Genomic DNA, 26,511 nt, shown 5'->3' on the forward strand with positions numbered 1-26,511 from the left:
ACGTTTGGCATTTGCCAGAGAACACCAAGATTGGGAAATTCGCCACTGGCGCCCTGTGCTCTTCACAGATGAAAGCAGGTTCACACTGAGCACATGTGACAGACGTGACAGAGTCTGGAGACGCCGTGGAGAACGTTCTGCTGCCTGCAACATCCTCCAGCATGACCGGTTTGGCGGTGGGTCAGTCATGGTGTGGGGTGGCACCTCATGTGCTCGCCAGAGGTAGCCTGACTGCCATTAGGTACCGAGATGAGATCCTCAGAGCCCTTGTGAGACCATATGCTGACACATGCACATTTGTGGCCTGCTGGAGGTCATTTTGCAGGGCTCTGGCAGTGCTCCTCCTTGCACAAAGGCGGAGGTAGCGGTCCTGCTGCTGGGTTGTTGCCCTCCTACGTCCRCCTCCACGTCTCCTGATGTACTGGCCTGTCTCCTGGTAGCGCCTCCATGCTCTGGACACTACGCTGACAGACACAGCAAACCTTCTTGCCACAGCTCGCATTGATGTGCCATCCTGGATGAGCTGCACTACCTGAGCCACTTGTGTGGGTTGTAGACTCCGTCTCATGCTACCACTAGAGTGAGAGCACCGCCAGCATTCAAAAGTGACCAAAACATCAGCCAGGAAGCATAGGAACTGAGAAGTGGTCTGTGGTCACCACCTGCAGAATCACTCCTTTATTGGGGGTGTCTTGRTAATTGCCTATAATTTCCACCTTTTGTCTATTCCATTTGCACAACAGCATGTGAAATTTATTGTCAATCAGTGTTGCTTCCTAAGTGGACAGTTTGATTTCACAGAAGTGTGATTGACTTGGAGTTACATTGTGTTGTTTAAGTGTTCCCTTTATTTTTTTGAGCAGTGTATATAAAATACGTATTTTGTATAATCATTTAAATTGAAAAACTCAAAGTGTTGAATCAAGGATTGGTTTGTGTATCAATTCATCCACCATGTAACATGGAATTGGTACATCAAAAATGTCTTCCAAGTTATTTTGCAAACTGTATTGTAGAGCTGTCTGACGGAATTGACATAAATCCAGTAAATTGCATTTTATGAAGAAAAAAACATTTAGGAGTTTGTTCCTTTACATAGTGTGATACAGTAGCTGATACTTTGGTCTATCAAAATATATTTAAAATGTTGTAAATATTTAGACAAATATTTATGGAAATAAAGTTGAAATTGTTCCCTTTCAAGAATCCCCGAGCTATAAAACTGCACATTTTTCTGCCTGCCCCAAGGCAAAACATTTCACAAATGTTCAATTAAATATGTATTTTTACTGGAAAATGATGGCCCAGACACTTTTACTTATGTCCAGCCACACAGCAATTTCTGTCTACGCCGCTGGTCAGAATTGTGCTAGAATACAAAGTTCAAGTGATATTGTCAGAAGTGATGATGAGCAAGTCATCACTGTTGGGGAGAGATTAGGGTTAGAGTTAAGGTTAGAGGTGATGGTTAAAATAACTTTTGTGATGAAATGCAAGGTGCCTTTTGTCCTGTGTAGCATGGCCAGTGAGTGAAGAGGAGTGGTGATGGCCTAGGCTACTGTAACTTTTCAGCTGGGATGTGAGCTCATATCTCCCTCTAGTGTTTGCCAGGGGCCCAACACCTTTTTGGTTCTGTTGGAACATTTCAAAAGCCTCCTCCCCTTTACTATTCACAGGGGAAAACATTTTGAAATTAGGAATTGTCTACTGTAAATTATGGTTGATGTTCCCGTGGTTTAACCCTCATATTCAACGTGGTCTCAGAGCATGTCGTATTATTCTGTATGTAAATCAAAGACACTCCATTTAGTATAACACTGTAGCGACCTTAACACAACAACTAGCGACTGCGTCAAGCAGTTCATACCTCTTGGCGTAACGGTTAAGGTGTTGGCTTGACAGTCGCTGGACCGGGTTCAAATGCCGGTTGGAGCTACCCCAAACATTTGCAACAGTGGTATCAAAAGTGGGATGGCGGCCGTGGGGCCATTGGAAAGGCGTGTCCACGTGAGGGACTTAGTATAGAGAAGCATGGGGACACGCTCTCCCAGAAGAAGGAGGTTATGTAGTGACCTTACACAACACCTAGCGACTTCATCAAGAGGTTTTGGACTCTTGGCATAACGGATAAGGCGTTGGCTTGACAATCACTGGACCCGGGTTCGAGTTCCGGATGGAGCTACCCACCCAAATTTGCTACAATATATGTTAATTTGTGGATGCACATCATCCATTTCATATGATATGTTACGAATGCAAGTAGAACAATATTGTAACTACCCTGGGTTTCATTACATTGGTGTCAGAAGTGACCTTGCATCCACGAACGTGCGTGTGCTTGGCCATTGCGCATGTTCCTACAAGATGTTGAGTCGTAAGCTAGCACYAGGACGCGCACTTTGAAAGGAGAGAGTTGTGTAACAACCCTGGATTTATAAGCGCGGATATCGACTCTGCCACACGAGCATGCTTTTGGGGCACAGTCGATGGCGCACTGGACTTTGGGCCAGAAGGTTGAGGGTTCGAGACCTGCTCCCTGCCTGTTTCATTACAATATGTTATGAATTACAATTTGTACGATATGTAATACATTGGCAATTCGAACGACATTTGCTAAACGTACAATATGTTACGAATTCCAATTTGTTATGGCTAACGTTAGCTAGAGGTGGCTAACACTAAAGTTAACTAGCTGGCTAACGTTAGCTAGGCTTAGGAGTTAAGTTAAAGTGTTAGGGTTAGCTAACATGGTAAGTAGTTGCAAAGTTGCTAATTAGCTCGAATGCTAAAGTTTTCTGTGATGAGATTCAAACACAACCTTTGGGTTGGCTAGACGTTCACATTATATGCCTACCCATCCAACCCGGCCAACCACCGTCCTTTCGTTTGTACCTTAAGTAACATGCTTCCTTATGTACCACACCAAACGTAACATATTATACTAATTTGAACGTCCCGGATTTACATTTACTATGTTACGTCTGGTCTATGAGACCAGTCTGTCATATCAGGTCTATCCAGTTATTATCAGATGCATCGATGCTATGGTACCCTCTCATTTTATCAGTGCCTTAGTCCTGACATATAAGGTGTATAATTGTATGAGCTGATTAGAATTACATTTAGCAAGTCGGCTAATGCAAACCTTTAATTCAGGCATTCATTTAAAAGGAAAATGATCAGTCTCTTTCATTGGTTAAAACCACACATTTTATAAAAACAGATACTTTACATATAACCTGGAATTCAGAYTTAATTTCACAATGAATGTACAATCATATAACATTATGCATGCACTGTTTCTATTGTAAACGCTATAAACTTGATTAGAACATCTGTGATTGAATACTGATCTCTATCATATTGGAGGGAAGACTAAATTAAAGGTACAATCCATTGTTGACTTTTTATTGCCAGACTGCGGTTCTTTAAAGGGGAGGTAAAGGCGCCAGTCTCCTTGCGAAGGACCCTTTGTGATCTCGTGCTTTACCTCAAGATTTCCCCCCCGTTGTGATGACGGTCCTCACCTTGTGATATTCTCTGATGCATGTACATCTATTTATTTTATGCATTTCTCAACGCGATAAAATGAAATATATTCTGTTGTAAAACAAAAAATAAAAGTCAATAGATATTTCGTCAGGCTATCTTCAGGACACCCGATTTACTCCAAATGCATTCTGGTACTGTCCCTTCTCTTGTTTCTGGAGACCCGCCGCTAAAGCAAAACCGGTAAGGATAAACTGGTGAGAGCAATTAAAGGGGAAATGTTATACGAATATAACTCTGGTTCAGCCCTATAAATGCAAAGGGAGGGTATTTTACATATATGTAAGGCAGCATATGATTACAAACTGTGTGCAAATTGCATGTATGGCGTTATTTTATTGTTACAAAGTCTTATGTAGCACGTCTCGCATGGCGCTGTACAGGAAGGGGTTAATTTTTTCCACCGCCGACATTTTTATGCACTGCTTTCCCGGTTACTTCGAAACATAAAATGCTATTTTTCGTTCTAGTTTCGCTAATTTAAATGATTAAGAATACAGTATTGTTTGATCCACTTTTTAACTATTGTATGAAGCCCGATTAGTCGCACAAACGATGTCCCACTTGATTAATAGTTAGCACATCAGCTAGCTAAACTCATTGATTAGCAAACAGGCTATTACTTAGCTAATGTTAGTTCTCTGGCAGGCTACAAGCATGCAGCTGCAAGACAGGAAAAACTCACACAATTATTGATGACAGATTATTTTAATGTCTGTAGATAGCTAATTGATGAATATTGGTAACTTTTGACTGCCGAAATTGATTTGGCTGAAAATGTCTGGTGCATGATTTAATTTGAGCCGGCGCACACTAGCCCAACTTCACATCCTCCTCGCACTGATTCAGAAGCCAAACTCTGACTAGTATCCAAAGCGCAGCAATTTATCCGGAGCCAAGATAGCCTGCAACTGGGATTGTGTTTAATATTTAATGTATTCTATTTTTGTTTTATTTAGCCATCAAATTCCCCGAGACCAGATCGACTAGTTAGGTCTGATTCTATGTCCAACTTCTACGCTTCTCATCAATGATATATTCTAGATGACTGACAGGAGGCGCTGTTTTGAATCCACCGCGCCTCCATCTTGGCACTCCCCCAAAGTTAAAACATTATTTTGGAAGTTATAGAAATGCATTTATTAATGTCCAGATTTGTTTAGCCACGTTTATTCTATTAGACACCTTCATGCATAGTTTAATGTGTGCTAAACATAGAATAAACAAACATATACAAAAACATTTACCATCTACCTTTTTTGAAAGTTTTAATGTTACTGTCCACACTACAACAACAAAATACTTAAATACATGTAATTTTGTCCCTGAAATACTGTAGAATTCCATTCATTCCTATGGATGACTGCTTCTTCTGGTGAGTGCGATATTTGTAACTTGTAGCTTCAAAGCCTCTTATTGGCCGATACATAGAATCAGCAAATCAAGGTTTATATATAAATCATTGCTTTTAAAATGTCACAGCAAAGTGAAACAGATATGTGAATAAATAAATGGAAACTGGTCTCTGGTTGTTATGTCAGTGAGTGGTCAACAAAAGCACAGTTTTTATACTCTGCAGAACTAGAGGAAAACATAGCCTAAATGTGGTTTCACATTTTTTACATTTTAGTCATTTAGCAGACGCTCTTATCCAGAGCGACTTACAGTAGAGTGCATACATTTTATTACATTTTACATACTGAGACAAGGATATCCCTACCGGCCAAACCCTCCCTAACCCGGACMACGCTATGCCAATTGTGCGTCGCCCCACGGACCTCCCGGTTGCGGCCGGCTGCGACAGAGCCTGGGCGTGAACCCAGAGACTCTGGTGGCGCAGCTAGCACTGCGATGCAGTGCTCTAGACCACTGCGCCACCCGGGAGACCGGGTTTCACTCAAAGTTTCACATTGAGCTATGTGTTTTCTCGGCTGTACCTGTCACTGTAAACAGGTGTTTATGTTAAAGGGTATCAATGGAAGACTTGTGAATTTGGCCAAAACTACAGGTAACTGCCAAAATAAAGGAAACACCAACATAGTGTCTTAATGGGGTGTTGGGCCACCACGAGCCACGAGAACAGCTTCAATGTGCCTTGGCATAGATTCTACAAGTGTCTGGAACTCTGTTGGAGGGATGCGACACCTTTCTTCCTAGAGAAAATCCATAATTTCGTGTCTTGTTGATGGTGGCGTAAAACGCTGTCTCGGGTACCGCTCTAGAATSTCCCATAAGTGTTCAATTGTGTTTAGATCTGGTGACTGAGAGACACAACCTTTAAACCCCCTATGCTACTTTGAGACCCCTCTTTCAAAGTGACTGAGACCTCTTCTTGCTGTGGTAGCCAAAATAATGGGCAACTGGGCATTTCTACACATGACCCAAAGCATGATGGGATGTTAATTGCTTAATTATCTTAGAAAACCACACTTATCCCACATAAAGAATCTAACACACATTATCACACATGTACACATATACGCTGCTGCTAATTTCAATCTATCCGATGCCTATTCACTTTACCCCTGTCTACATGTACATATCTACCTTAATTACCATGTATCCCTGCACATTGATATGGTATTGCTAATCCTTGTATATGGCTTCATTCTTGTTTTATTTCTTGTTCTTTTTTCATTTTTCTTATTTAACTGCATCGTTGGTAAAGAGCTTGTAAGTAAGCATTTCACTGTAAGGTCTATAACTTCTATTTTGGCGCATTTGACAAATACAATTTAATTTGATCTAAGAAATGAACTTTCCCTCTTTGAGAGATTCATTTCTGATTTATTGGATTTTGCAACAAGTTCAAGCCATTGATCAACTGATTCAGCTTTAAAGATACAGTGGCTTGTGAAAGTATTCATCCCCCTTGGCATTTTTCCTATTTTGTTGCCTTACAACCTGGAATTAAAATAGATTTTTGGGGGGTTTGTATCATTTGATTTACACAACATGCCTAACACTTTGAAGATGCAAAATATTTTTTGTGAAACAAACAAGAACTTGAGCGTGCATAACTATTCACCCCCCCTAAAGTCAATACTTTGTAGAGCCACCTTTTGCAGCAACTACATCTGCAAGTCTCTTGGGGTATGTCTCTATAAGCTTGGCATATCTAGCCATTGTGATTTTTGCCCATTCTTCAAGTTGGATGGGTTCTGCTGGTGTACAGCAATCTTTAAGTCATACCACAGACTCTCAATTGGATTGAAGTCTGGGCTTTGACTAGGCCATTCCAAGACATTTAAATGTTTCCCCTTAAACCACTCGAGTGTTGCTTTAGCAGTATGCTTAGGGTCATTGTCCTGCTGGAAGGTGAACCTCCGTCCCAGTCTCAAATCGCAGGAAGATAAACAGGTTTCCTTCAAGAATTTCCCTGTATTTAGAGCCATCTTTCAATTCTGACCAGTTTCCCAGTCCCTGCCGATGAAAAAGATGATGCTGCCACCACCATGCTTCACTGTGGGGATGATGTTCTCGGGGTGATGAGAGGTGTTGGGTTTGCGCCAGACATAGTGTTTTCCTTGATGGCCAAAAAGCAACATTTTAGTATCATCTGACCAGAGYACCTTCTTCCATATGTTTGGGGAGTCTCCCACATGCCTTTTGGCGAACACCAAACATGTTGGCTTATTTTTTTCTGGCCACTCTTCCGTAAAGCCAGCTCTGTGGAGTGTACGGCTTAAAGTAGTCCTATGGACAGATACGCCAATCTCCGCTGTGGAGCTTTGCAGCTCCTTCAGGATTGTCTTTGGTCTCTTTGTTGCCTCTCTGATTAATGCCCTCCTTGCCTGGTCTGTGAGTTTTGGTGGGTGGCCCTCTCTTCGCAGGTTTGTTGTGGTGCCATATTCTTTCAATTTTTGAATAATGGATTTAATGGTGCTCTGTGGGATGTTCAGTTTCAGATATTTTTTTATAACCCAACCCTGATCTGTACTTCTCCACAACTTTGTCCCTGACCTGTTTGGATAGCTCCTTGGTCTTCATAGTGCTGCCTGCTTAGTGGTGTTGCAGACTCTGGGGCCTTTCAGAACAGGTGTATATATACTGAGATCATGTGACACTTAGATTGCACACAGGTGGACTTTGTTTAACTAACTATGTGACTTCTGAAGGTAATTGGTTGCACCAGGTCTTATTTTATGGGCTTCATAGTAAAGGGGGTGAATACATATGCACTCACCACTTTTCAGTTTTTTTTATTTTTATTTTATTTTTTTGAAACAAGTTATTTGTTTCATTTCACTTCACCAATTTGGACTATTTTGTGTATGTCCATTTACATGCAATCCAAATAAAAATCCATTCAAATTACAGGTTGTAATGCAACAAAATAGGAAAAAACGGCAAGGGGGGTGAATTCCGTGGCAAGGCACTGTACATACATGCACAGGCATTTTTAGTTAGATTCGTTTTTTGTAAGTTTACTCACTTTGGACATTTTTGAGATATAACCTAATCTTCATTAATAGCATTTTGAGGTACAAAATTATTCTTCAACACTATTGATACCCGAAGGTAAATTGTTCTAATCAAATGTCTGCATAAGCATCCACTATGCCTTTACCTTTTCAGTTTAGTAGTAGTTACACCAAAACAGAATATTTAAAGTTTCACAACCTCTTTCCTTTACTCATCCCTCGGTCCTTCTTTCCTTATTCGCTGTATCCTGATCCTGGATGCTAATTGGTTGAACAGAGAAGAGATGTAGTCAGGGGTGACTGTCCAGTGTTACTCCAGCCATGTTTCTCATCCCTCTCTCCCCATCTTCTGTCCTCAGGTTATTGACTGAGGTCCCAAAGTGTCTCCAGCCATGTCTGTCAGAGAGTCGTTTAACCCAGAGAGCTACGAGCTAGACAAGAGCTTCAGACTCACACGCTTCACTGAGCTCAAAGGAACAGGCTGCAAGGTGGGTTTTTCTACACCCCTGGCGCTGTGAACAGAGTTATTAGGGTACATCGAAGACTGGCTACTGGTATAATGGCAATGAATAGAATGTTTTTGGCCACTTAGTCTTTGCTGCTTTCAAAAGTTTCCTTGCTGTGTCTCTAGCGTCAACATTAAGTCATGTTTGGGAGCAATGAGCAGACATTTACTTTATTTTCATAACTATACAATGTAAAGTTTGGTGAGTTTGAGAAAAGCACTACAAATGCAACACATTAGGATGATGATTAAGCTTGACTTGTAGTTCTGAGGTAATCTGCTTGTTATTCCATAGGTACCCCAGGATGTGCTACAGAAGCTTCTAGAAGCCTTGCAGGAGAACCACTATCAGGAGGATGAACAGTTCCTTGGAGCCGTCATGCCCAGACTTGGTATGAACACACACACACTTTATTCACATCCATTCTTCAGATAACTTTGAAAGTTTAATAATAACTGTTCTTTGCAGGCATTGGTATGGACACTTGTGTCATCCCCCTCAGGCACGGGGGCCTTTCTCTAGTCCAGACGACAGACTACATCTACCCCATAGTGGACGACCCCTATATGATGGTAGGTTCTCATTCTGTACCCCTCTTTGTGTTAATGTTTTCAGGCATACCTTACATGCTTTAGGTCCTGTGAGTATTGTATAGATTGAATAGTTACTGAGAGCTTTGGACTGGAGTTGTTTCTTTCACCTTGAGCAGAGTATGTGTTATCTTCATTCATATCTACAGTAAATCATGTCAATAATGCCTTCTTTATTACTGTCTGTGTCTATAGGGGCGAATTGCGTGTGCCAATGTTCTAAGTGACCTGTACGCCATGGGAGTGACGGAATGTGACAACATGTTGATGCTGCTGGGGATCAGTAACAAACTGTCAGAAAAGGTGCATGGCAACACACACACACACACACACACACACACACACACACACACACACACACACACACACACACACACACACACACACACACACACACACACACACACACACACACACACACACACACACACACACACACACACACACACACACACACACACACACACACACACACCAATGTGTAGCACCCAACCACTAAATAGTCCCTCCCCTGTCTCTGTGTCCCTGTCAGGAGCGGGACAAGGTGATGCCTCTGATCATCCAGGGGTTCAAAGATGCGTCGGAGGAAGCAGGCACGTCTGTTACGGGGGGACAGACGGTTCTTAACCCCTGGGTGGTCCTGGGGGGGGTGGCCACCACGGTCTGTCAACCCAATGAGTTCATCATGTAAGAACCCTCTCCTCACAGACCGCCCTCCTGTCTTTCACTCTTTTGGGGATTTCACTATTATTCAGATCTCTCTCTCTGAGCCTCTAAACTTAAATTGCTTTGATCAGGTGAACTGTGTTCTGTGTTGTGATAGTAATGATAGCTATGGTGATGATGTGATGTCTGCTGTTTTCCAGGCCAGACAACGCAGTGCCAGGAGATGTGTTGATTCTCACCAAACCTCTTGGGACTCAGGTGGCTGTGGCGGTACACCAGTGGCTGGACATTGTAAGTCTCAACACACTAACCTCTCCTTTGATTTATTGTATTGTAACTTAAACACTAAAATGTCAATGTAATGAACGAGACGTCTGTATCCGTCAAAAAATATCAACGGGAGGGACAGTTGGACCCAATCAAAGCTTTATCAGTCATTGCCGTGCCTCAAAAGTGGTCTAAAGTTGTGTGTATATGTCTGTCCCTCAGCCTGACAAGTGGAATAAGATCAAGCTGGTGGTGACTCAGGAGGATGTAGAGCTGGCTTATCAGGAAGCTATGATGAACATGGCCCGGCTCAACAGGACAGGTACACACACCGCCCGACTCAACAGAACAAGTACCTGTCCTCAAGTTGTTCTCCCCCTTCTCTCCTGTCTAACTTCTACCATTGTTTGGATGAATGTAATGTGAATATTGATGTAGTTGTTGTGTTTATCTCTCCAGCTGCAGGTCTGATGCACACCTTCAACGCTCACGCCGCCACTGACATCACTGGCTTCGGGATTCTGGGCCATGCCCAGACATTGGCACGGCAACAGCGTAGCGAGGTCTCATTCGTCATTCACAACCTCCCTGTGCTCGCCAAGATGGCCGCTGTSTCCAAGGCCTGCGGGAACATGTTCGGACTCATGCACGGCACCTGCCCCGAGACATCAGGTTTGTGTCTCTGGCCGTGCATGTGTTTTTGTCGGCCTGTTGTCTGTCTAGGTTCTCTCACCTCTTTCACACACATACTCATCAGCCATCTCTGTCTGTATCTATAGGGGGTCTGTTGATCTGTCTTCCCAGGGAGCAGGCAGCTCGTTTCTGTGCTGAGATCAAATCTCCTAAATACGGCGAGGGCCACCAGGCCTGGATCATCGGCATTGTGGAGAAGGGCAACCGCACCGCCCGCATCATCGACAAACCACGAATCATCGAGGTCGCTCCTCAGCTCTCCACACAGAATGTCAACCCCACACCCGGCGCAACCTCGTAATACCTCTCCCCTGCAATGCAGACCGGAACCACAGAGCTCGGCCAAGTTTTTTTTAGACTCATAGAAAACCATCCTAGAGTGTGTCAAATGTATACACGTATATATATATATATATATATACACACAATTAACTGGGTTGAGGTGTATGTACACCTGCCTCAGACCGACAGAAGCCTTAGGGGCAGGTCAGGTCATCACACAATGGACGCACTATCAACAAAAAACTAAAAAATCTCTCAAAAGAAAACAAGTAAAAATCCATTTGCCTTTTGTCTGTTGTAATCTGTTATGTTTGACTGAAGAGGCAGGCAGCTTCTGGGTTTAAGAATAGATTATGATTATCCGATTCTGTTGATTCATTTAGAATCTTTAGGAGACTCGGGTGTCCGTTGCTTCTTGGGCTCTTTTTAAAGGGTGCTTGTTCTCGACAAGTATGTGTAAGAGTTTTTAAAGTTTTTTTTTAAGCGATGGGTAGTGATATAGCGTTTTTGTTTGTCCGTTCACTTTGTGTACAGTTTAAAAACTTAGTTCTAGTTTAAAGCTGTAACAGATGCCTGGAAAGATTGAAAAATTACTTTCAAGAGAAAAGAGTGAACTAAGGGTTGCTTTTTTACTTTCACTTTTTGTATCCCCCCCCAAAAAACAAATACATCAAATAGATTTTTATTTTCTTGCCAGTTTTACAAGAGCACTATCAAATTGATGGATCTAAAGGAATGCATTATCAAATTGGACTCCCTCTGTTCATATTGCTGTTTTGTACTTCTAATCAGTGATAGAATCACAACAAGGACATTAAAGGACATACAATTTGTACTTCTAATCAGTGATAGAATAACAAGGACATTAAATCCATTCTGTCATCTTACAGACAATAAACAGAACGTCCTGGTATAGTTTGGTATACTCGCCTATAGACTGAGTAGGATTTGGAGGAAGTCTGAGCATGGTGTCTCAACTCTGTTGCATTGCACACACCTACCTTTTAAGGAAGCAGGTATCGTAAGAGGCAGATGAAATGGTGAGTGTTCAAGTCTTGGTTGACACTTTGCTCCATGAAAATAGTACCAGTGCATCCATCAGTACACTAGCTGATTTTCTATAGAATCTTCCAGTACCTAGAGGTTCCATACAATTTGTATACCGGTAGTGTACTTTGCTCAGATTTGCCAACACTAGTATTCCACACTATCCCAATAAATGTACAATCTGCGTCTAATCATCCTGGTTGGGATAAGTGTAGTCTTAGGCTTAGATTCAAATCAGATGGAGCATTAACCAGCATTGGCCGACATCCGCATAGCAGATGTTTTAGAGTTGTAACTGCGGTATGAGATATTCTATCGATGAATGGCTGCTTCTGTATGTCACAAACCACTCCCTTAATCCTCCCGCGTTAGAAGTTCAAAACGGCTCTAGAAAGTGTAGGCTATCGGTGTTTAGAAATAATTAATCAAATGTCAAACCATTGATGTTAGGCTAATGCATGTTTTCATGTTAATTTGAATGGGGAATTTATAGCGTATCAGTCTAATTCAAGTGTTTGAACTTCTAACGTGGCTGCATAGGATGTTCCATTATAGTCGGGTTTCAGTGTATCCAAGGGCAGTGTCCACAATAAGGTAACACAATGAGACGCTTGTGGATTTGACAGCTCTATGCAGTTCCGACGCCGCCAAAACAACTGCTATGCAGATGTCAATCTGATTGAATCTAGCCCTTAGTACTCTCCAGTCATCTGATGTAAGGCCTTTTCTAATGTCTGGTACCATAAAGGGTTGTATGGCACTCTGCTTACAAACTGAAATAAAACTGGATCCTCTCTTACACTGAAGGACTGCGTTTGTTCTCTCCTATTGTTTCTTAAAGCAGGATGTTGTCATTATGCCATGTAGTAACTAAGCACTTTGCACACCAGAATGTAATTCCTCTGCTATACATGGCAACTGGAAATGTACGTGGTGTAGTTGGCCACACAGTTCAGGTATGAGAGTATACATTTCTATCTGTGTCCTCAAGTCCAAAGAAGAGGTAAAACAAACAATCAACATATCCTTTATTATAATATACTCAACACATACAGTTGAATTCTTAAGTTTACATACACCTTAGCCAAATATATTTAAACTCAGTTTTTCACAATTCCTGACATTTAATCCTAATAAAAATGCCCTGTCTTAGGTCAGTTAGGATCACCACTTTATTTTAAGAATGTGAAATGTCAGAATAATAGTAGAGAATTATTTATTTCAGCTTTTATTTCTATCATCACATTCCCAGTGGGTCAAAAGTTTATATACACAATTAGTATTTGGTAGCATTGCCTTTAAATTGTTTAACTTGGGTCAAATGTTTCGGGTAGCCTTCCACAAGCTTCCCACAATAAGTTGGGTGAATTTTGGCCCATTCCTCCTGACAGAGCTGGTGTAACTGAGTCAGGTTTGTAGGCCTCCTTGCTCGCACACGCTTTTTCAGTTCTGACCACAAATTTTCTATAGGATTAAGGTCAGGGCTTTGTATTGGCCACTCAAATACCTTGACTCTGTTGTCCTTAAACCATTTTGCCACAATTTTGGAAGTATGCTTGGGGTCATTGTCCATTTGTAAGACCCATTTGTGACTAAGCTTTAACTTCCTGACTGATGTCTTGATGTTGCATCAATATATCCACATAATTTTCTACCTCATGATGCCACCTATTTTGTGAAGTGCACCAATCTCTCCTGCAGCAAAGCAACCCCACAACATGATGCTGCCACCCCCGTGCTTCACGGTTGGGATGGTGTTCTTCGGCTTGCAAGCATCCCCCTTTTTCCTCCAAACATAACGATGGTCATTATGTGACCAGCCAAACAGTTCTATTTTTGTTTCATCAGACCAGAGGACATTTCTCCAAAAAGTACAATCTTTGTCCCCATGTGCAGTTGCAAACCGCAGTCTGGCTTTTTTTATGGCAGTTTTGGAGCAGTGGCTTCTTCCTTGCCGAGCGGCCTTTCAGGTTATGTCGATATAGGACTCGTTTTACTGTGGATATAGATATTTTTGTACCTGTTTCCTCCAGAATCTTCACAAGGTCCTTTGCTGTTGTTCTGGGATTGATTTGCACTTTTCGCACCAACGTATGTTCATCTCTTGGAGACAAAATGCGTCTCCTTCCTGAGCGGTATGATGGCTGCGTGGTCCCATCGTGTTTATACTTGCGTACTATTGTTTGTACAGATGAACGTGGTACCTTCAGGCGTTTGGAAATTGCTCCCAAGGATGAACCAGACTTGTGGAGGTCTACAATTTTGTTTCTGAGGTCTTGGCTGATTTATTTTGATTTTCCTATGATGTCAAGCAAAGAGGCACAGAGTTTGAAGGTAGGCCTTGAAATACATCCACAGGTATACCTCCAATTGACTCAAATTATGTCAATTAGCCTATCAGAAGCTTCTAAAGCCATGACATAATTTTATGGAATTTTCCAAGCTGTTTAAAGGCACAGTCAGCTTAGTGTATGTAAACTTCTGACCCACTGGAATTGTGAAACAGTGAGTTATAAGTGAAATAATCTGTCTGTAAACAATTGTTGGAAAAATTACTTGCCAAAACTATAGTTTGTTATTAACAATAAATTTGTGGAGTGGTTGAAAAATGAGTTTTAATGACTCCAACAGAAGTGTATGTAAACCTCCGACTTCAACTGTACATACGATTCAGATAACAGATTCAGATATACTACCTTATATATTACAACACTTAAATACTCAAAACAGTGCTATTTACAAGTGTACACATATTACAATCAGATGAAAATACAACTGCCTCTGAACTAAACAGATGCCTTGCCTATCCTTAACCTACATTACTACATCATATGAATCAATGTTCTTTAAGGCTACCAAGGCATTTTGTGCTTCATTGCTCTTGCCAAAATTGGTTCAATACTATGTTAAAAATTCACTGCCATTTTATAGAAGGGATAGTGCGAAATAAAGTCAAAATGCTTTATTAAATATTTATTTCCACAAAACAATTCCCTCCTGCTAACTGAGTAAATATCCAAAAGATCTATAACTTGACCCATTCTAAAGCCGTTACCCAGAAGAGACTAGTCGTGACCCGCCGTTTTGAAAATAATGTAATGTCACAGAGCATGAAAATGTGGTATGAAGTCTATAAAGACCTTTCAGTCTGTCTACTCATCACATCTCTTTCTTGTCGTTTTGGTCGAATAGCGCACGAATGTCCAGCATGGCCTGTCGAATGTTCTGTCCAAAGCGGTACGAGTCCTACAGAGAAAGAGACAGACAGTTGTTTGACCTGATAAAGATCCAGCTAGATTGTCATTAAGGTAGTATGTAAGTGCTATATACTCTATTTTTCATCATGTAGTGTGACACAATGGTCTCACCGTCTCAGGGCTGGAGAACTTGCTGGAGATGTGGAATGTGATGAGGTTCTCTCCTACAATGATGTAAGAGACYCCATAGCCGTCATCAGCCACCTGGGGGTGCAGGAGAGACAGTACCAATCACCCCTAACTCTGACTACTTCATAGAAGTAAGAAGCAGACATAGAAGAAGTAACAGAAGACACATTGGTAGTAGTCTGTAGTAATCTGGTCCCAGCTAATTTCTTAATGTGTGTGTGTGTTGTGTGCGTGCGGTAGACTCACAGGGCCAAACCCCCCTCCTGCACCCACGTATCTTGGGAACTTGTTGATGTCGACCATGTTGAGCTGCTGTTGAGGAGTCTGACTAGTGGACAACCTCCAGGGCTCTGACAACACCTACACAGGGAGGGAGGGGGGGTCAATAGAGAAGATGGGTAAGTGGAAATCTCTGATATCATATCACTTGGCTGCCAAAGTATAATTTAACACATATAATGGTGTTGACTACACAAACACTCAGAAGCGAGCTGACCTGTTTGAGGAATGGTGAGTCGATGTTGAGGTACTTGGACATGATGTAAAGACAGAAGAGGTGTCTGTCGATGCCAGAGCCTGTCATGGCCAGACGATACATATTCTGGTGTTTGTCTGCAGCCTTCCGGAAGAGGTCCAACCTCTGGGCGCTCTGCTCACAGAGACAACAACAGATGATATTCAATCAAAACCTAGATCCAGCTAAAGAACACAACAGATAGTGCAGTGGTGGCCAGTCCTCCAGCTGCAGAGCTACTGGGTTTGCACGGTTTTGCTCCAGCCCTACTCAGACATACATGATTGTACTAATCAACTGTTCATCAGCACCTTGGATAGCTTAATCAGGTATGTTAGTGCAGGGCTGGAACAAAAGCAAAAAGTGCATAGCCAGTAACTCTCCAGAAGGAGGGTTGGTCATGCTTGCTCTAGAGGACACCCTCCTCTGGCTAGATAGGTACAATAAACAGACATTTGGGTCCTGGTCACCTAGTTCTCGGAGTCAGAATGACCTGAGCCTCACTGTCAGAGTTACATCATGTCACTGTCTATCAGTAACTCCCACAGACAAGGTTACTCACCTGCAGTGCTGCACCCACACTGTGTTTAAACACAGATATAGTCAAACATCTGATGATCTATATCTAGCATGCATAGCATGTATGTGAAAGGGGACTGTTACTGCTCTTGTGCTGTCATTAGTGCATTCTATATTTCCTCTGAAATGATTAACAAAGGTACACAGTAAGAGAGGTGTGTGTTTAAGGTGTGTGTCCTCACCTTAGTGTTCTTGTCTTCCATGGCTCTGACGAAGGCTGTGGACTCTATGGTGCAGGAGCGAACCGTCTCTGTCCTACCCTCACGGAACATCCGGGTCATCGAGGCCTCATAAGTCAGACAGAACTCCCCCTTATCCTACAATACATAGACAACAAATACATTCAGTTTATTTGCTAGAGACATGATATTGTTTGTCTGGTGTCTATTCATGACTGACACACACACCCTGAAATGAGCCAGCTGCAGTGCTAGCTGTATGAAGGCATCAGGACTGGTCCTACTCTTCTTGATCAGGCCTTTCCCAAACTCATCAAACAGACAGCCATGGAAGTCCACGTCATCCGCTATCTCCTTGGCAACCATGTAGGAATCCTCAATGACCTCCTGGCACTGAGGGATGAGGAGAGACCAGACACCAGAAAGGCTCAGACAAGACACAAGACAGCCCGTAGAAACTACCYACTGGTCTACTGAACACAACACTAAACTAGCTTTTCCTCTTTACTAAAGCTACAACTTTTGATCCCTAACACATTAGAAGCCATACCTCCAATGGAACGTCCCATTGTAGTTTGGCGGTGGGAGGCAGGCCCTTGTTGATGTCTCCTTTGCAGTGCCCCTCCTCTGTGTAACCCAGATGGAAGCAGTCCGTTGCTAGGACGTACTACACAGAGACAGCAGCACAGCAACCATTAGATTCACACAACACACTTCCCAATGAATCACACCATGTCATATATTGTGTTTTAGAATAACATGTTTGTAATACATCATTAATCCACCATCAACAGGGCCGGCTCCAGACATAAGCAGGCGCAAGGGGGCCCCCGACCCCAAAAAAGGAACTCAGACAGGGCATCAACTTACTGTTCAGATTAAGAATAGTAGAAAACACCAGGTGCAATTAGTTGACACAGCCATGCACATTTTTTGATTGGTAGTTTAGCCAGCTTGTAGTAATCATGGCCGAATACCGACCGGGCACGTGCCCAGGGGCCCTGACCTCCTGGAGGCCCACATAGATTATGTTAGTCATTCTCACTCAGATATCATATTAATATGACATAAGTCATGGCAAAATGTGTAGAATTTGGGGAAATTAGCTTTAAAACTGCAGAAATGTCTCTCCACCACATGGAAAATGGGTATAAATTGCACATTTTTCTCCTCGCCATAAATAGGGGGGCCCCAATTGTTTTTTGCCACGAGGCTGACCATCAATAACATTACCTCCCACATGTGTCCTACAATGGGAGCATCTGCCCACGAGTGTTCTGCATTGACCCCCAGTTTACCATTCTTATAAGCGATCAGGGTGAAGGATTTGTCAAACCACCTGAGAGAGAGAAGGCATATCAGGTTAAACACTGAAACACACATCATAAAGGCAGTGCACAGAAAAGCAATATAGCGTTAAACTATCCTCACTGAAATAGGCCTACTTTACAACGCATCTTTCCTTCTTTTCTGTCCCGTCTCACCTGTCATAACACTTCCCGTTTGTCTCACCTGTCATAGCACTTCCCGTTTGTCTCTCACCTGTCATAGCACTTCCCGTTCGTCTCACCTGTCATAGAACTTCCAGTTTGTCTCACCTGTCATAGCACTTCTCGTTTGTCTCACCTGTCATAACACTTCCCGTTTGATTCATCTGTCACAGCCTTTCCTGTTTGTCTCACCTGTCATAGCACTTCCCGTTTGTCTCACCTGTCATAGAACTTCCCGTTCGTCTCACCTGTCATAGAACTTCCAGTTTGTCTCACCTGTCATAACACTTCCCGTTTGTCTCACCTGTTATAGCTTTTCCCGTTTGTCTCACTTGTCATAGCACTTCCTGTTTGTCTCATTTGTCATTACACTTCCCGTTTGTCTCACCTGTCATAGCACTCCCGTTTGTCTCACCTGTCATAGCACCCGTTTGTCTCTCACCTGTCATAGCACTTCCCGTTCGTCTCACCTGTCATAGAACTTCCCATTTGTCTCTCTGTCATAGCACTTCCCGTTTGTCTCACCTGTCATAATACTTCCCATTTGTCTCACCTGTCATAACACTTCCCGTTTGTCTCATTTGTCATTACACTTCCCGTTTGTCTCACCTGTCATAGCACTTTCCGTTTGTCTCACCTGTCATAACACTTCCCGTTTGTCTCATCTGTCATAGCACTTCCCGTTTGTCTCACCTGTCATAGCACTCCCGTTTGTCTCTCACCTGTCATAGCACTTCCCGTTCGTCTCACCTGTCATAGAACTTCCCATTTGTCTCACCTGTCATAGCACTCCCGTTTGCCACCTGTCATAATACTTCCCATTTGTCTCACCTGTCATAACACTTCCCAGTTGTCTCACCTGTCATACACTTCCCATGCAGAAGGGACTTGGCGTACAGGTCCAATGATCTCAGCTTGTCAGGGTCGTAACCGTGCGCCTCATCCATCTAAGCACATCAGGTGAGGAAGAAGGCTGACGTCTCGATGGCCTCCAGAGAGGCTTTGTTAACACCCTGGCTGAAGTACTTCAGACGAGCCCTCGCCCAAGGAACTCTGGGAGAGGATAAGAGGTGGACATTTTATTTCTGATGTGTGTGAGGAAGGAGGGGAGGTTGCGCTTTCGTGCCTATATGTGTGTATACCTGTTTCCGGCTGTGAGGGCAGCCAGTTTGAGTTCCCCAGGCTGTGGCTCTGTGTTGTCGTCGAGGATCCTCTGGAACTGAGTCTCCAGCTCAGAGGGCCATAAGTGACGTCCCCCGTAGTACAGCCACACCTTAAAGAAGCGGCCCTTATGGTACACCACCAGGTGCTTCCGGTCACTCAGGTGCTGAACAAAGTCTGGACCAAGGAGTAGGAGAGGGGGTGAGACATAGAACATTATAAGGGGTTGGGGAATGCACACTTCTCTTGAATGATAGTTTTTGTTAAGATGGTCAGAAGATGTGTCTGACACAAACTCATGTTCATATTGATTCATGCAACCTCCCAGCGATAGTTTGATAGTGTTATGCCCCCAGAAGGCAGCAGTGTGCTCACCTGTCTCTATGCCAGGGATACGTGTGGTGTTGAACATCCTCTCCATCTGATAGGAACACATGGGCAACACCCCCAGAGCCTCAACTAGAGAGAGAGTATGCCAAACAAAAACCATTGACTGCAAAGATAAACAACCATACAACTCTATGCACAAGGACTACATTTAAAAGTCCAAAGCAGCCATTTTTATCACCATAAAAAATCATTTCTGGGTAACATTTAAGTACCTTAATCTAACCACTAGGCGGTAGGTAGCCTAGTGGTTAGAGCATTGGGCAAGTAACTGAAAGGTTGCCGGATCGAATCCCCGAGCTGACAAAAAAATCTGTTGTTCTGCCCCTGAACAAGGCAGTTAACCCACTGTTCCCCGGTAGGCTGTCATTGTAAACAAGAATTTGTTCTTAACTAACTTGCCTGGTTAAATAAAATTAAAATATTAACCTTACTATGCTTGGTCAAAAAGTCAAAGAGCAATTTCTCAAGCAGGAATTTCGCTAGGACTGTCTGGGAGTGGTCTGAGTGGGGAGGGAAAACTGAAAACTAGCTGTTACTGGAATCCCACCAAAATATGCTGACAAAAACTCTTAAATATCTCCTCCGAATTATGATTCAAAGATCTTTGCAGAAAGAATGGGGTGACAGCTATGATATGACCACTTGATTTTTATTTTTTTTATTTTGGTTATTGACCTACAGTAAGTGAAGTGGAATAACAGCTGGTGGTAACATAACATAATGGTAACATAACATAATGGGTCCATTTCATGACACGTTTTAATCACTTAATATATCATCAACCAAATTGTTATCAGTAAAACACTATAACTAATTGGTAGGTCTACCTTTACTTTTTACCTCTGTGAACTTTAATTATCCTCCCTCCTCATAAGATATATATTTTCTTTTTATCTCAAGATATGTGGGTATTTGGTCACAGAAATACAATATATATTAAACTTACAGAAGTTACAGAAGCAGACTTTTTCTGCTAGATGTTTTCTAGGACCTATTTTCCATGAGTTTGACCAAAGATCTAAGCCTTTGCTTATTCCTAATTTTTAGCAGGGAAAATGGTTGGAAAATATATATGGCTTAATTTCTTAAAAAATAGACTCTTAGTTTCATTTGACACCAAATCTGATGTGTTCCTATGGACTTCATATGTTAGTGCTCATGGGGCATTTGAAATGGAAATGCCCTAGACCAGAAACAAGTCGAAGGCAGTGGGAGGATGTTTAGGTTAACAGAGAAGGAGGGAGATGACCTGGGTTATTTAGGGGTTAGAGAGAGGGCTGAGGGCCAAAGGGGAAATGGGGAGGGACCTGAATACTCTCAAGGGTACAAAGAGGGGGTGAAGAGAACAGAGAGAGGGGTACTCATTACCGGTGCATGTTCTCCTCTCTCTAGTTTGCTCGGTACTGCAGCATAGCGTGAACCACATTCCCTGCCCGAGCTGCCTGTCTGTGTGTGGGAATCACGTACAGCAGATCCTAAAGCAGATCATCAAATACATCATTAGGTAAAGGTTACTGGATACATCTCAAGCAATGCCATGTTCCCTGTATGAGTACCCATATAGACATGTCTTACCATGGCGTAGAAGTTACTGTTGACCATGATGGGACTCCTGCCTCTCAGGTAGATGTACTCCTCCCACCAATCACTCACCTGTAAAACATAATCTATTACAATCATTTTTTCAACTACTAATTCTTTTTTTTTAAAGAGCACTCACCAAAACAACTTAATAAATAAAGCTACCAACATTATTGTTTAATGTATCCTAACATGGCACTTTGAAACAATCGGAATACGTACATAGTTAGTAGCCCACCAGGATTTGAGGATGAGGTATTTCTGGAGTTTGGGTGCCTCGTCTCTCTTGAAGTCATTGGCCACCACCTCCATCTGGTTGTACTGCTCATCATCCAGCAGGGGGCGCACTGATTCCAGGTACTGCAAGGTCACATAGCGATTATATGATATAATACTGATATGTAGTGTACATATATGGTTCTACACTGGTCCTGGTCCATCACTCTCCTGAACAAATGTGATCAGTTTCCTATTGTATTTCATCTAAGCATATGATACACATAACCACCTCTCTCTCACCCTGGTTATGGTGTCGTCCACGCTAGGCACAGGTAGTCTGGGTAGGGAGGCCTGGAAGCTGTAGAGGAGAGGTCTGCGCCCAGAGAACATCTTCACCAGACTCTGAAGAGAAAAAACACAACACAATGACTGGGTTAATTGTCAGAATAATCAAATACTCATGGATGAGAATAAGAGCTCAGAAAATATATTGTCTTGATTCTGAACTATAAGTGAGCTGCTCTTTTGGTCATGTTTATATTGAAATAGAGACATTTGACAGACGTACCAGCCAGAGTTTGGTGCAGAAGCTCATTTTGCCGTGGGACTCAAAGATCCAGGCATGGTAGGAGAGAAGGGCCTTGAGAATGTACCTCAGCATGAGGATGAGAGAGAGCCACAGGCCCGTGGCAAACAGGATGGCACTCAGCACTGTCTGGGTCTGCACTGTCATGTAGTCACTGGAGAGAGGAGAGAACCTCACATCTAAATGATGTTTATTGTCCTTTAACAGAAAATTCTTTCCACAGATACCCACAGTTACATACTTAATCTGAAAAAATATGCATCACTCTTCCCCAATGCCTCTTCATCATTGTGTTATTTGCTCACTGACCTGACAGGTAGGGTCCTCTTGATGGTATCTATCATTCCCAGTGATGGGTCTATCCTGGCATACATGGTGCTCATGATGGCTATCACCGCGATCAGCCAACTGGATGGGCTGGCAGGGTAGACCCCTGTCAATATCCCATTCTGAAATAAAATAATTCAATGTTAATTTAGATAGTTAGCCTACAAACAGACCAACAAGGCTATTCCTGGATGTGCTAGCCTATGTCCTAGCCAAGCACTAGGCTACACACACCTGATTCAATCAAGGCCATAATAATAACTTGAATCAGTTGTTTTAGTGCTGGACTGCAACAACAACCAAACTAGCTATCAGGTTCAGGTTTGGTAATGACTGTAGGGCTACTTAATCATTCGAAGACAAACCTTAAATCTTATGGCGCGCTTTATCCATGATGTCACTCCCGACAGGTAGATGTGTTTGAGTACCTCGCGGCTCAGGTGGAGGTCGATGCCGTCTGGGGTGACGGTGAACTGGAAGCCAACCGCCTGATGTGCCTCCGCCATCCCGGTGACGTTGAAGCCCCTGTTAAGAGAGATAGATAGACAGAGACGTTGAACTTCAATTGTTTACACACGTGAATTTATTTTAAAATGTTGGCTCTTGCACAATTATCAAACCAAACCAACTTTAGGCTAATCGATGGATGTGGGAATGAAGTCAACCCTTAATCAATTTTAGGTGAGAGAAACAGGGCTGCATTACCACATTTACTCCTTTTTTGTTGTTGTTGCAGTTTTAAAGCTAATTTCCTGGAATTCTACACATTTTGCCATTGCTTATGAGGTGTTCATATGCCATCTCAGGGGCCCCGTGGCACATGCCCTGCGTGCGCGTTCGGTAATCCGGCCCTCTTGTAATTTCAGGGATTTGTTAAATATTTTCTAACTGTATGTGGAGGTCATAAGTCTGTTTATGTTGTGGCCCGGTTGACTGAAAAGTGGGCTTGAATTTCTTTTTCCATGTCATATGACGGGCCAGCAGCTAAGTGGGGCAAAGTTGAAATGCCAGATATAGCCTAGGCTACTGGCATGCGCTCAGATGTAGGACTGGTTTAAAAATATAAACACTGCAGACTAGGAAGAGCATGTGAGGTCTACTACACCACAAACCACATAATGAAACATTTTGCAAGGTGAATTCATAAAAAAATATTCCAATAAATAGGCTTTATCAGTGCCATAATACATGATAATACAGTGCCATCAGTGCCAAATTGATATTTCTCTAGTATAGCTGTATATTATGTGTCCAGTCACCTACAAGTCTAGATTTAAGCAAATTTCATTTTTTAACAATATAAACTGAAGAATGACATGAATCATTCTCTTCAGCTAACATTTACAATAGCAAATTAATTATGATGATGCAGACTTCCTATGAATAAACATTTGTCTAGATTCTTACACACAAATATTGTGTGGCACAAGGAGCCTACACAATTACTAAGTTCTGGCTTGCTTTGTTTGTCAAACATCTGAAATGCACTATACCCAGCACCAACAACAAATCCATAGGGTATCTAACTATACTAGGCTACAGTATTACATACATTAGTGTGTCATGGACAGCTACAGTGGCTTAAGAAATTATACATTATAGCAATCTAAAAACCAAACATTCAGTAATTCCATACCTTTTTGCTTAGGGATTCAATTCAAGCTTGCTGAAGTGAAACAGAAGAAGGCATTGACTGTGGTTTCTCTCAGTGGAATTCCTCTGGACTGGGGCTGAACCTCTCTCTGTGTTCTGTGTGTGATTCCTATGCCCTTGAATTGGCTTTCCTCAGGTACTGAGAGCAATGCTATCCCCTATGACCCCCCCCCCCCCCCCTTCTCTCTCTGTACTTCCTCTATGCCCCCCCCCCCGGACTTTTCTATCTGTAACTGGACACTATCTAGAGCTAGACTGTAACCTCACGTGGCTGCTGACCACATAGTGTTCAAACCCCTACAGAGTACACCTATAAATACATTATGTTGATTCATCAATCTATTTACATATATATTAAGTTTCATTCAGGGCAACCAGTGACAAATGGTTCATTAATAATCAATAGTTATAAGGCATGTTTTGAGGCAAGTTTCATCTCTCTGTCTCTCGGTAAGCAGTGTATCTATAGTGGCTATGTCATGTAATAACCCACCATGTTCCGTTTTTATGTCACTACACCTGTGGATACCTCACTCACTGTTTTTCTCATGGTCTGACAGGCTTTAAGCTTTAGTCAGACACCCAAGAGTCCTGGTATTAGTTAAGATCAATGGCTTTATGTTTCAAATATGTTTTATTGCTCTTTAACCTCTATTTCACATTTGTCACAAAGTACTTATTAGTAAGTAAATACCCCAAAAAGAGTAAACAAAGGCAACGGTGGGAAAGGCAAACTCCATAGGAATTCTTTAAAAGGAAGGAAACAAGATCGTGAGCCCATCCTTCTCTGGGCAGAGAATTAAGGCACGTACAGATCGGTAGTATTGTCGAGTGTCTGCCGGCTGAGAGTACTTAGCACCTCTGAACAGAGTGCCGGACGTAATTTGCAAATCGAGCCAAACCGATTCAATATGTAGAAACGGGAGAAAATAATCTTTTATATACGTATGATATTACACAACGCGCCGTCACCAAGCGAACGAATGGCAAACAAACGACCCCCTACTYTACCAACAATCGTCTGGTGAGTWTTCTCCTTTAGACTACTTTAGTTCAAGTTATCATTAAAGGCAGAGTAAAAGCATGGCAAGGCTTATTGTTGCTGACACAGAACGGGTACAGTCCTCATATAGCAAAGACCCACGTTGATGATTAGTCAGCCTTTTTCCAGATACGTTCAATACAAATCTGGGCCTGAACCCCAAACAGAGCAAGCCAAGGCAAATCAGATTGATTGATGAACGTTTGAGTCAGAAGGAGAGTTGAAGTAGGGCTTCATAGCGGGTGCAGATGGGTAGAGGAGGGAGGACAGTGAGAGAGGACAGTGAGAGAGAGGGAGTGATGATCCAGCATTACAGCAGTGCTGTGTTCTATACCTGGCATGTACACCTGGTCACCCAACACTGTCCCCTGTCCAGCTAACGKCACCTTCTCAGCCCCTTTCACCTAGGACCAGATACGGGAGGATTAGATAGATAGGTCTATGGCATTTAAAACAACTTAATCTCATTCAAGATAACACTCAGTTGGTTGCTCACCTGCCCCCACTGCCCAGACTCCACACAGAATGATGCCACCACATTCTCTGAGTTATTTCCTCCAATCACAAACAGCCGGTCGGTGGTGCCCAGGAAGTAGAGACTGGGAAGGTCAACAGTGGCTTTGGTTAGGGTAAGGAGCAGCTCAGACCACAAGTCTGGGAAAGAGAGAGAGAAAACAGAAGTGTGTGTGTGTGTGTGTGTGTGTGCACGTACGAACGTGTGTACATGTGTGTGTGTGTGTGTGTGTGTGTTAGGTGGTTCAAGGCTGTTATTCATTAGACTGCAGCTTGCAATTGACCAACATGTAAGGTTGCAAGGAACAACTCCACTCAAGATTGATACTGCTTTACCTTGCCTGGTGTCATACTGTAGAAGCAGCTTTTCCCCAGTCCTCTGGATGTTCCCCAGGACATAGAGACAGAGGCCCAGGCTGGTGGCCAGAGGGAGGTCATGGGACAGGAACAGGGTGAACTGAAAGTCAGTCAGAGGCAGAAAGGAGACAAAAAACCTGCAGCAGAACACACACACACACACACACACACACACACACACACACACACACACACACACACANACAATCTTGCCAAGTGTATGCATGCATGTCCCCAGGCCCAGTATATGTTCCTACACCAGAGTACTCTGGACCTGCTGAACAGTAAAGGAAACAGCCAGTCCATCTGGTTTGTTAACTACTCTGCTCTGGAGAAGATGGACTCACTGGACGCTATGGAGGGTGAGCAGACGCACACACACACACACACACACACATACACTAGCAGACACACAAGTCATAAACGCACATTTCACATCTCTACTCTTTTGTTCTCTTGCAGGTGATGTTGAACTGGAATGGGAGGAGACTACGATGTAAAGGCTGAGAA

The 26,511-nt window shown here is 42.7% G+C and overlaps 3 protein-coding genes across 4 annotated transcripts; 1 reads left to right on the forward strand and 2 right to left on the reverse strand.

Moving 5' to 3' along the window:
* The first annotated feature begins 3,644 nt into the window (after window positions 1-3,644).
* On the forward strand, window positions 3,645-11,584 carry sephs1 (selenophosphate synthetase 1). Of its 2 annotated transcripts, none has more exons than XM_023985709.2 (10): window positions 3,645-3,732; window positions 8,333-8,461; window positions 8,774-8,870; window positions 8,948-9,051; window positions 9,265-9,372; window positions 9,602-9,756; window positions 9,936-10,026; window positions 10,225-10,324; window positions 10,462-10,674; window positions 10,782-11,584. In XM_023985709.2, the coding sequence occupies exons 2-10, from the start codon at window positions 8,366-8,368 to the stop codon at window positions 10,994-10,996; spliced, it is 1,179 nt and encodes a 392-aa protein (XP_023841477.1). In that variant the 5' UTR covers window positions 3,645-3,732; window positions 8,333-8,365; the 3' UTR covers window positions 10,997-11,584. The 2 variants fall into 2 exon arrangements, with proteins under 2 accessions (XP_023841477.1, XP_023841478.1); XM_023985710.2 differs by having other exon boundaries at window positions 3,681-3,746.
* A 3,387-nt stretch (window positions 11,585-14,971) lies between these two features.
* Window positions 14,972-24,212, reverse strand: cpt1b (carnitine palmitoyltransferase 1B (muscle)). The gene is given in 20 exon segments (XM_070443121.1): window positions 14,972-15,270; window positions 15,393-15,485; window positions 15,657-15,770; window positions 15,907-16,059; window positions 16,686-16,820; window positions 16,911-17,075; window positions 17,233-17,349; window positions 17,916-18,021; window positions 19,004-19,225; window positions 19,315-19,510; window positions 19,709-19,792; window positions 21,085-21,120; window positions 21,123-21,198; window positions 21,299-21,376; window positions 21,527-21,664; window positions 21,824-21,925; window positions 22,092-22,263; window positions 22,419-22,558; window positions 22,802-22,961; window positions 24,073-24,212. Coding segments are annotated over 19 exon segments (2,355 nt in total). The 5' UTR covers window positions 22,943-22,961; window positions 24,073-24,212; the 3' UTR covers window positions 14,972-15,183.
* Window positions 24,213-25,339: 1,127 nt separating this feature from the next.
* LOC139024837 (uncharacterized) lies at window positions 25,340-26,231 on the reverse strand. Its single transcript, XM_070439811.1, is given in 5 exon segments — window positions 25,340-25,394; window positions 25,396-25,535; window positions 25,628-25,785; window positions 25,981-26,138; window positions 26,215-26,231. Coding segments are annotated over 5 exon segments (528 nt in total).
* Window positions 26,232-26,511: the final 280 nt, after the last annotated feature.

Source organism: Salvelinus sp. IW2-2015, linkage group LG4q.1:29 (genome assembly GCF_002910315.2).
Source record: "Salvelinus sp. IW2-2015 linkage group LG4q.1:29, ASM291031v2, whole genome shotgun sequence".
Classification (NCBI taxonomy): Eukaryota; Metazoa; Chordata; class Actinopteri; order Salmoniformes; family Salmonidae; genus Salvelinus; species Salvelinus sp. IW2-2015.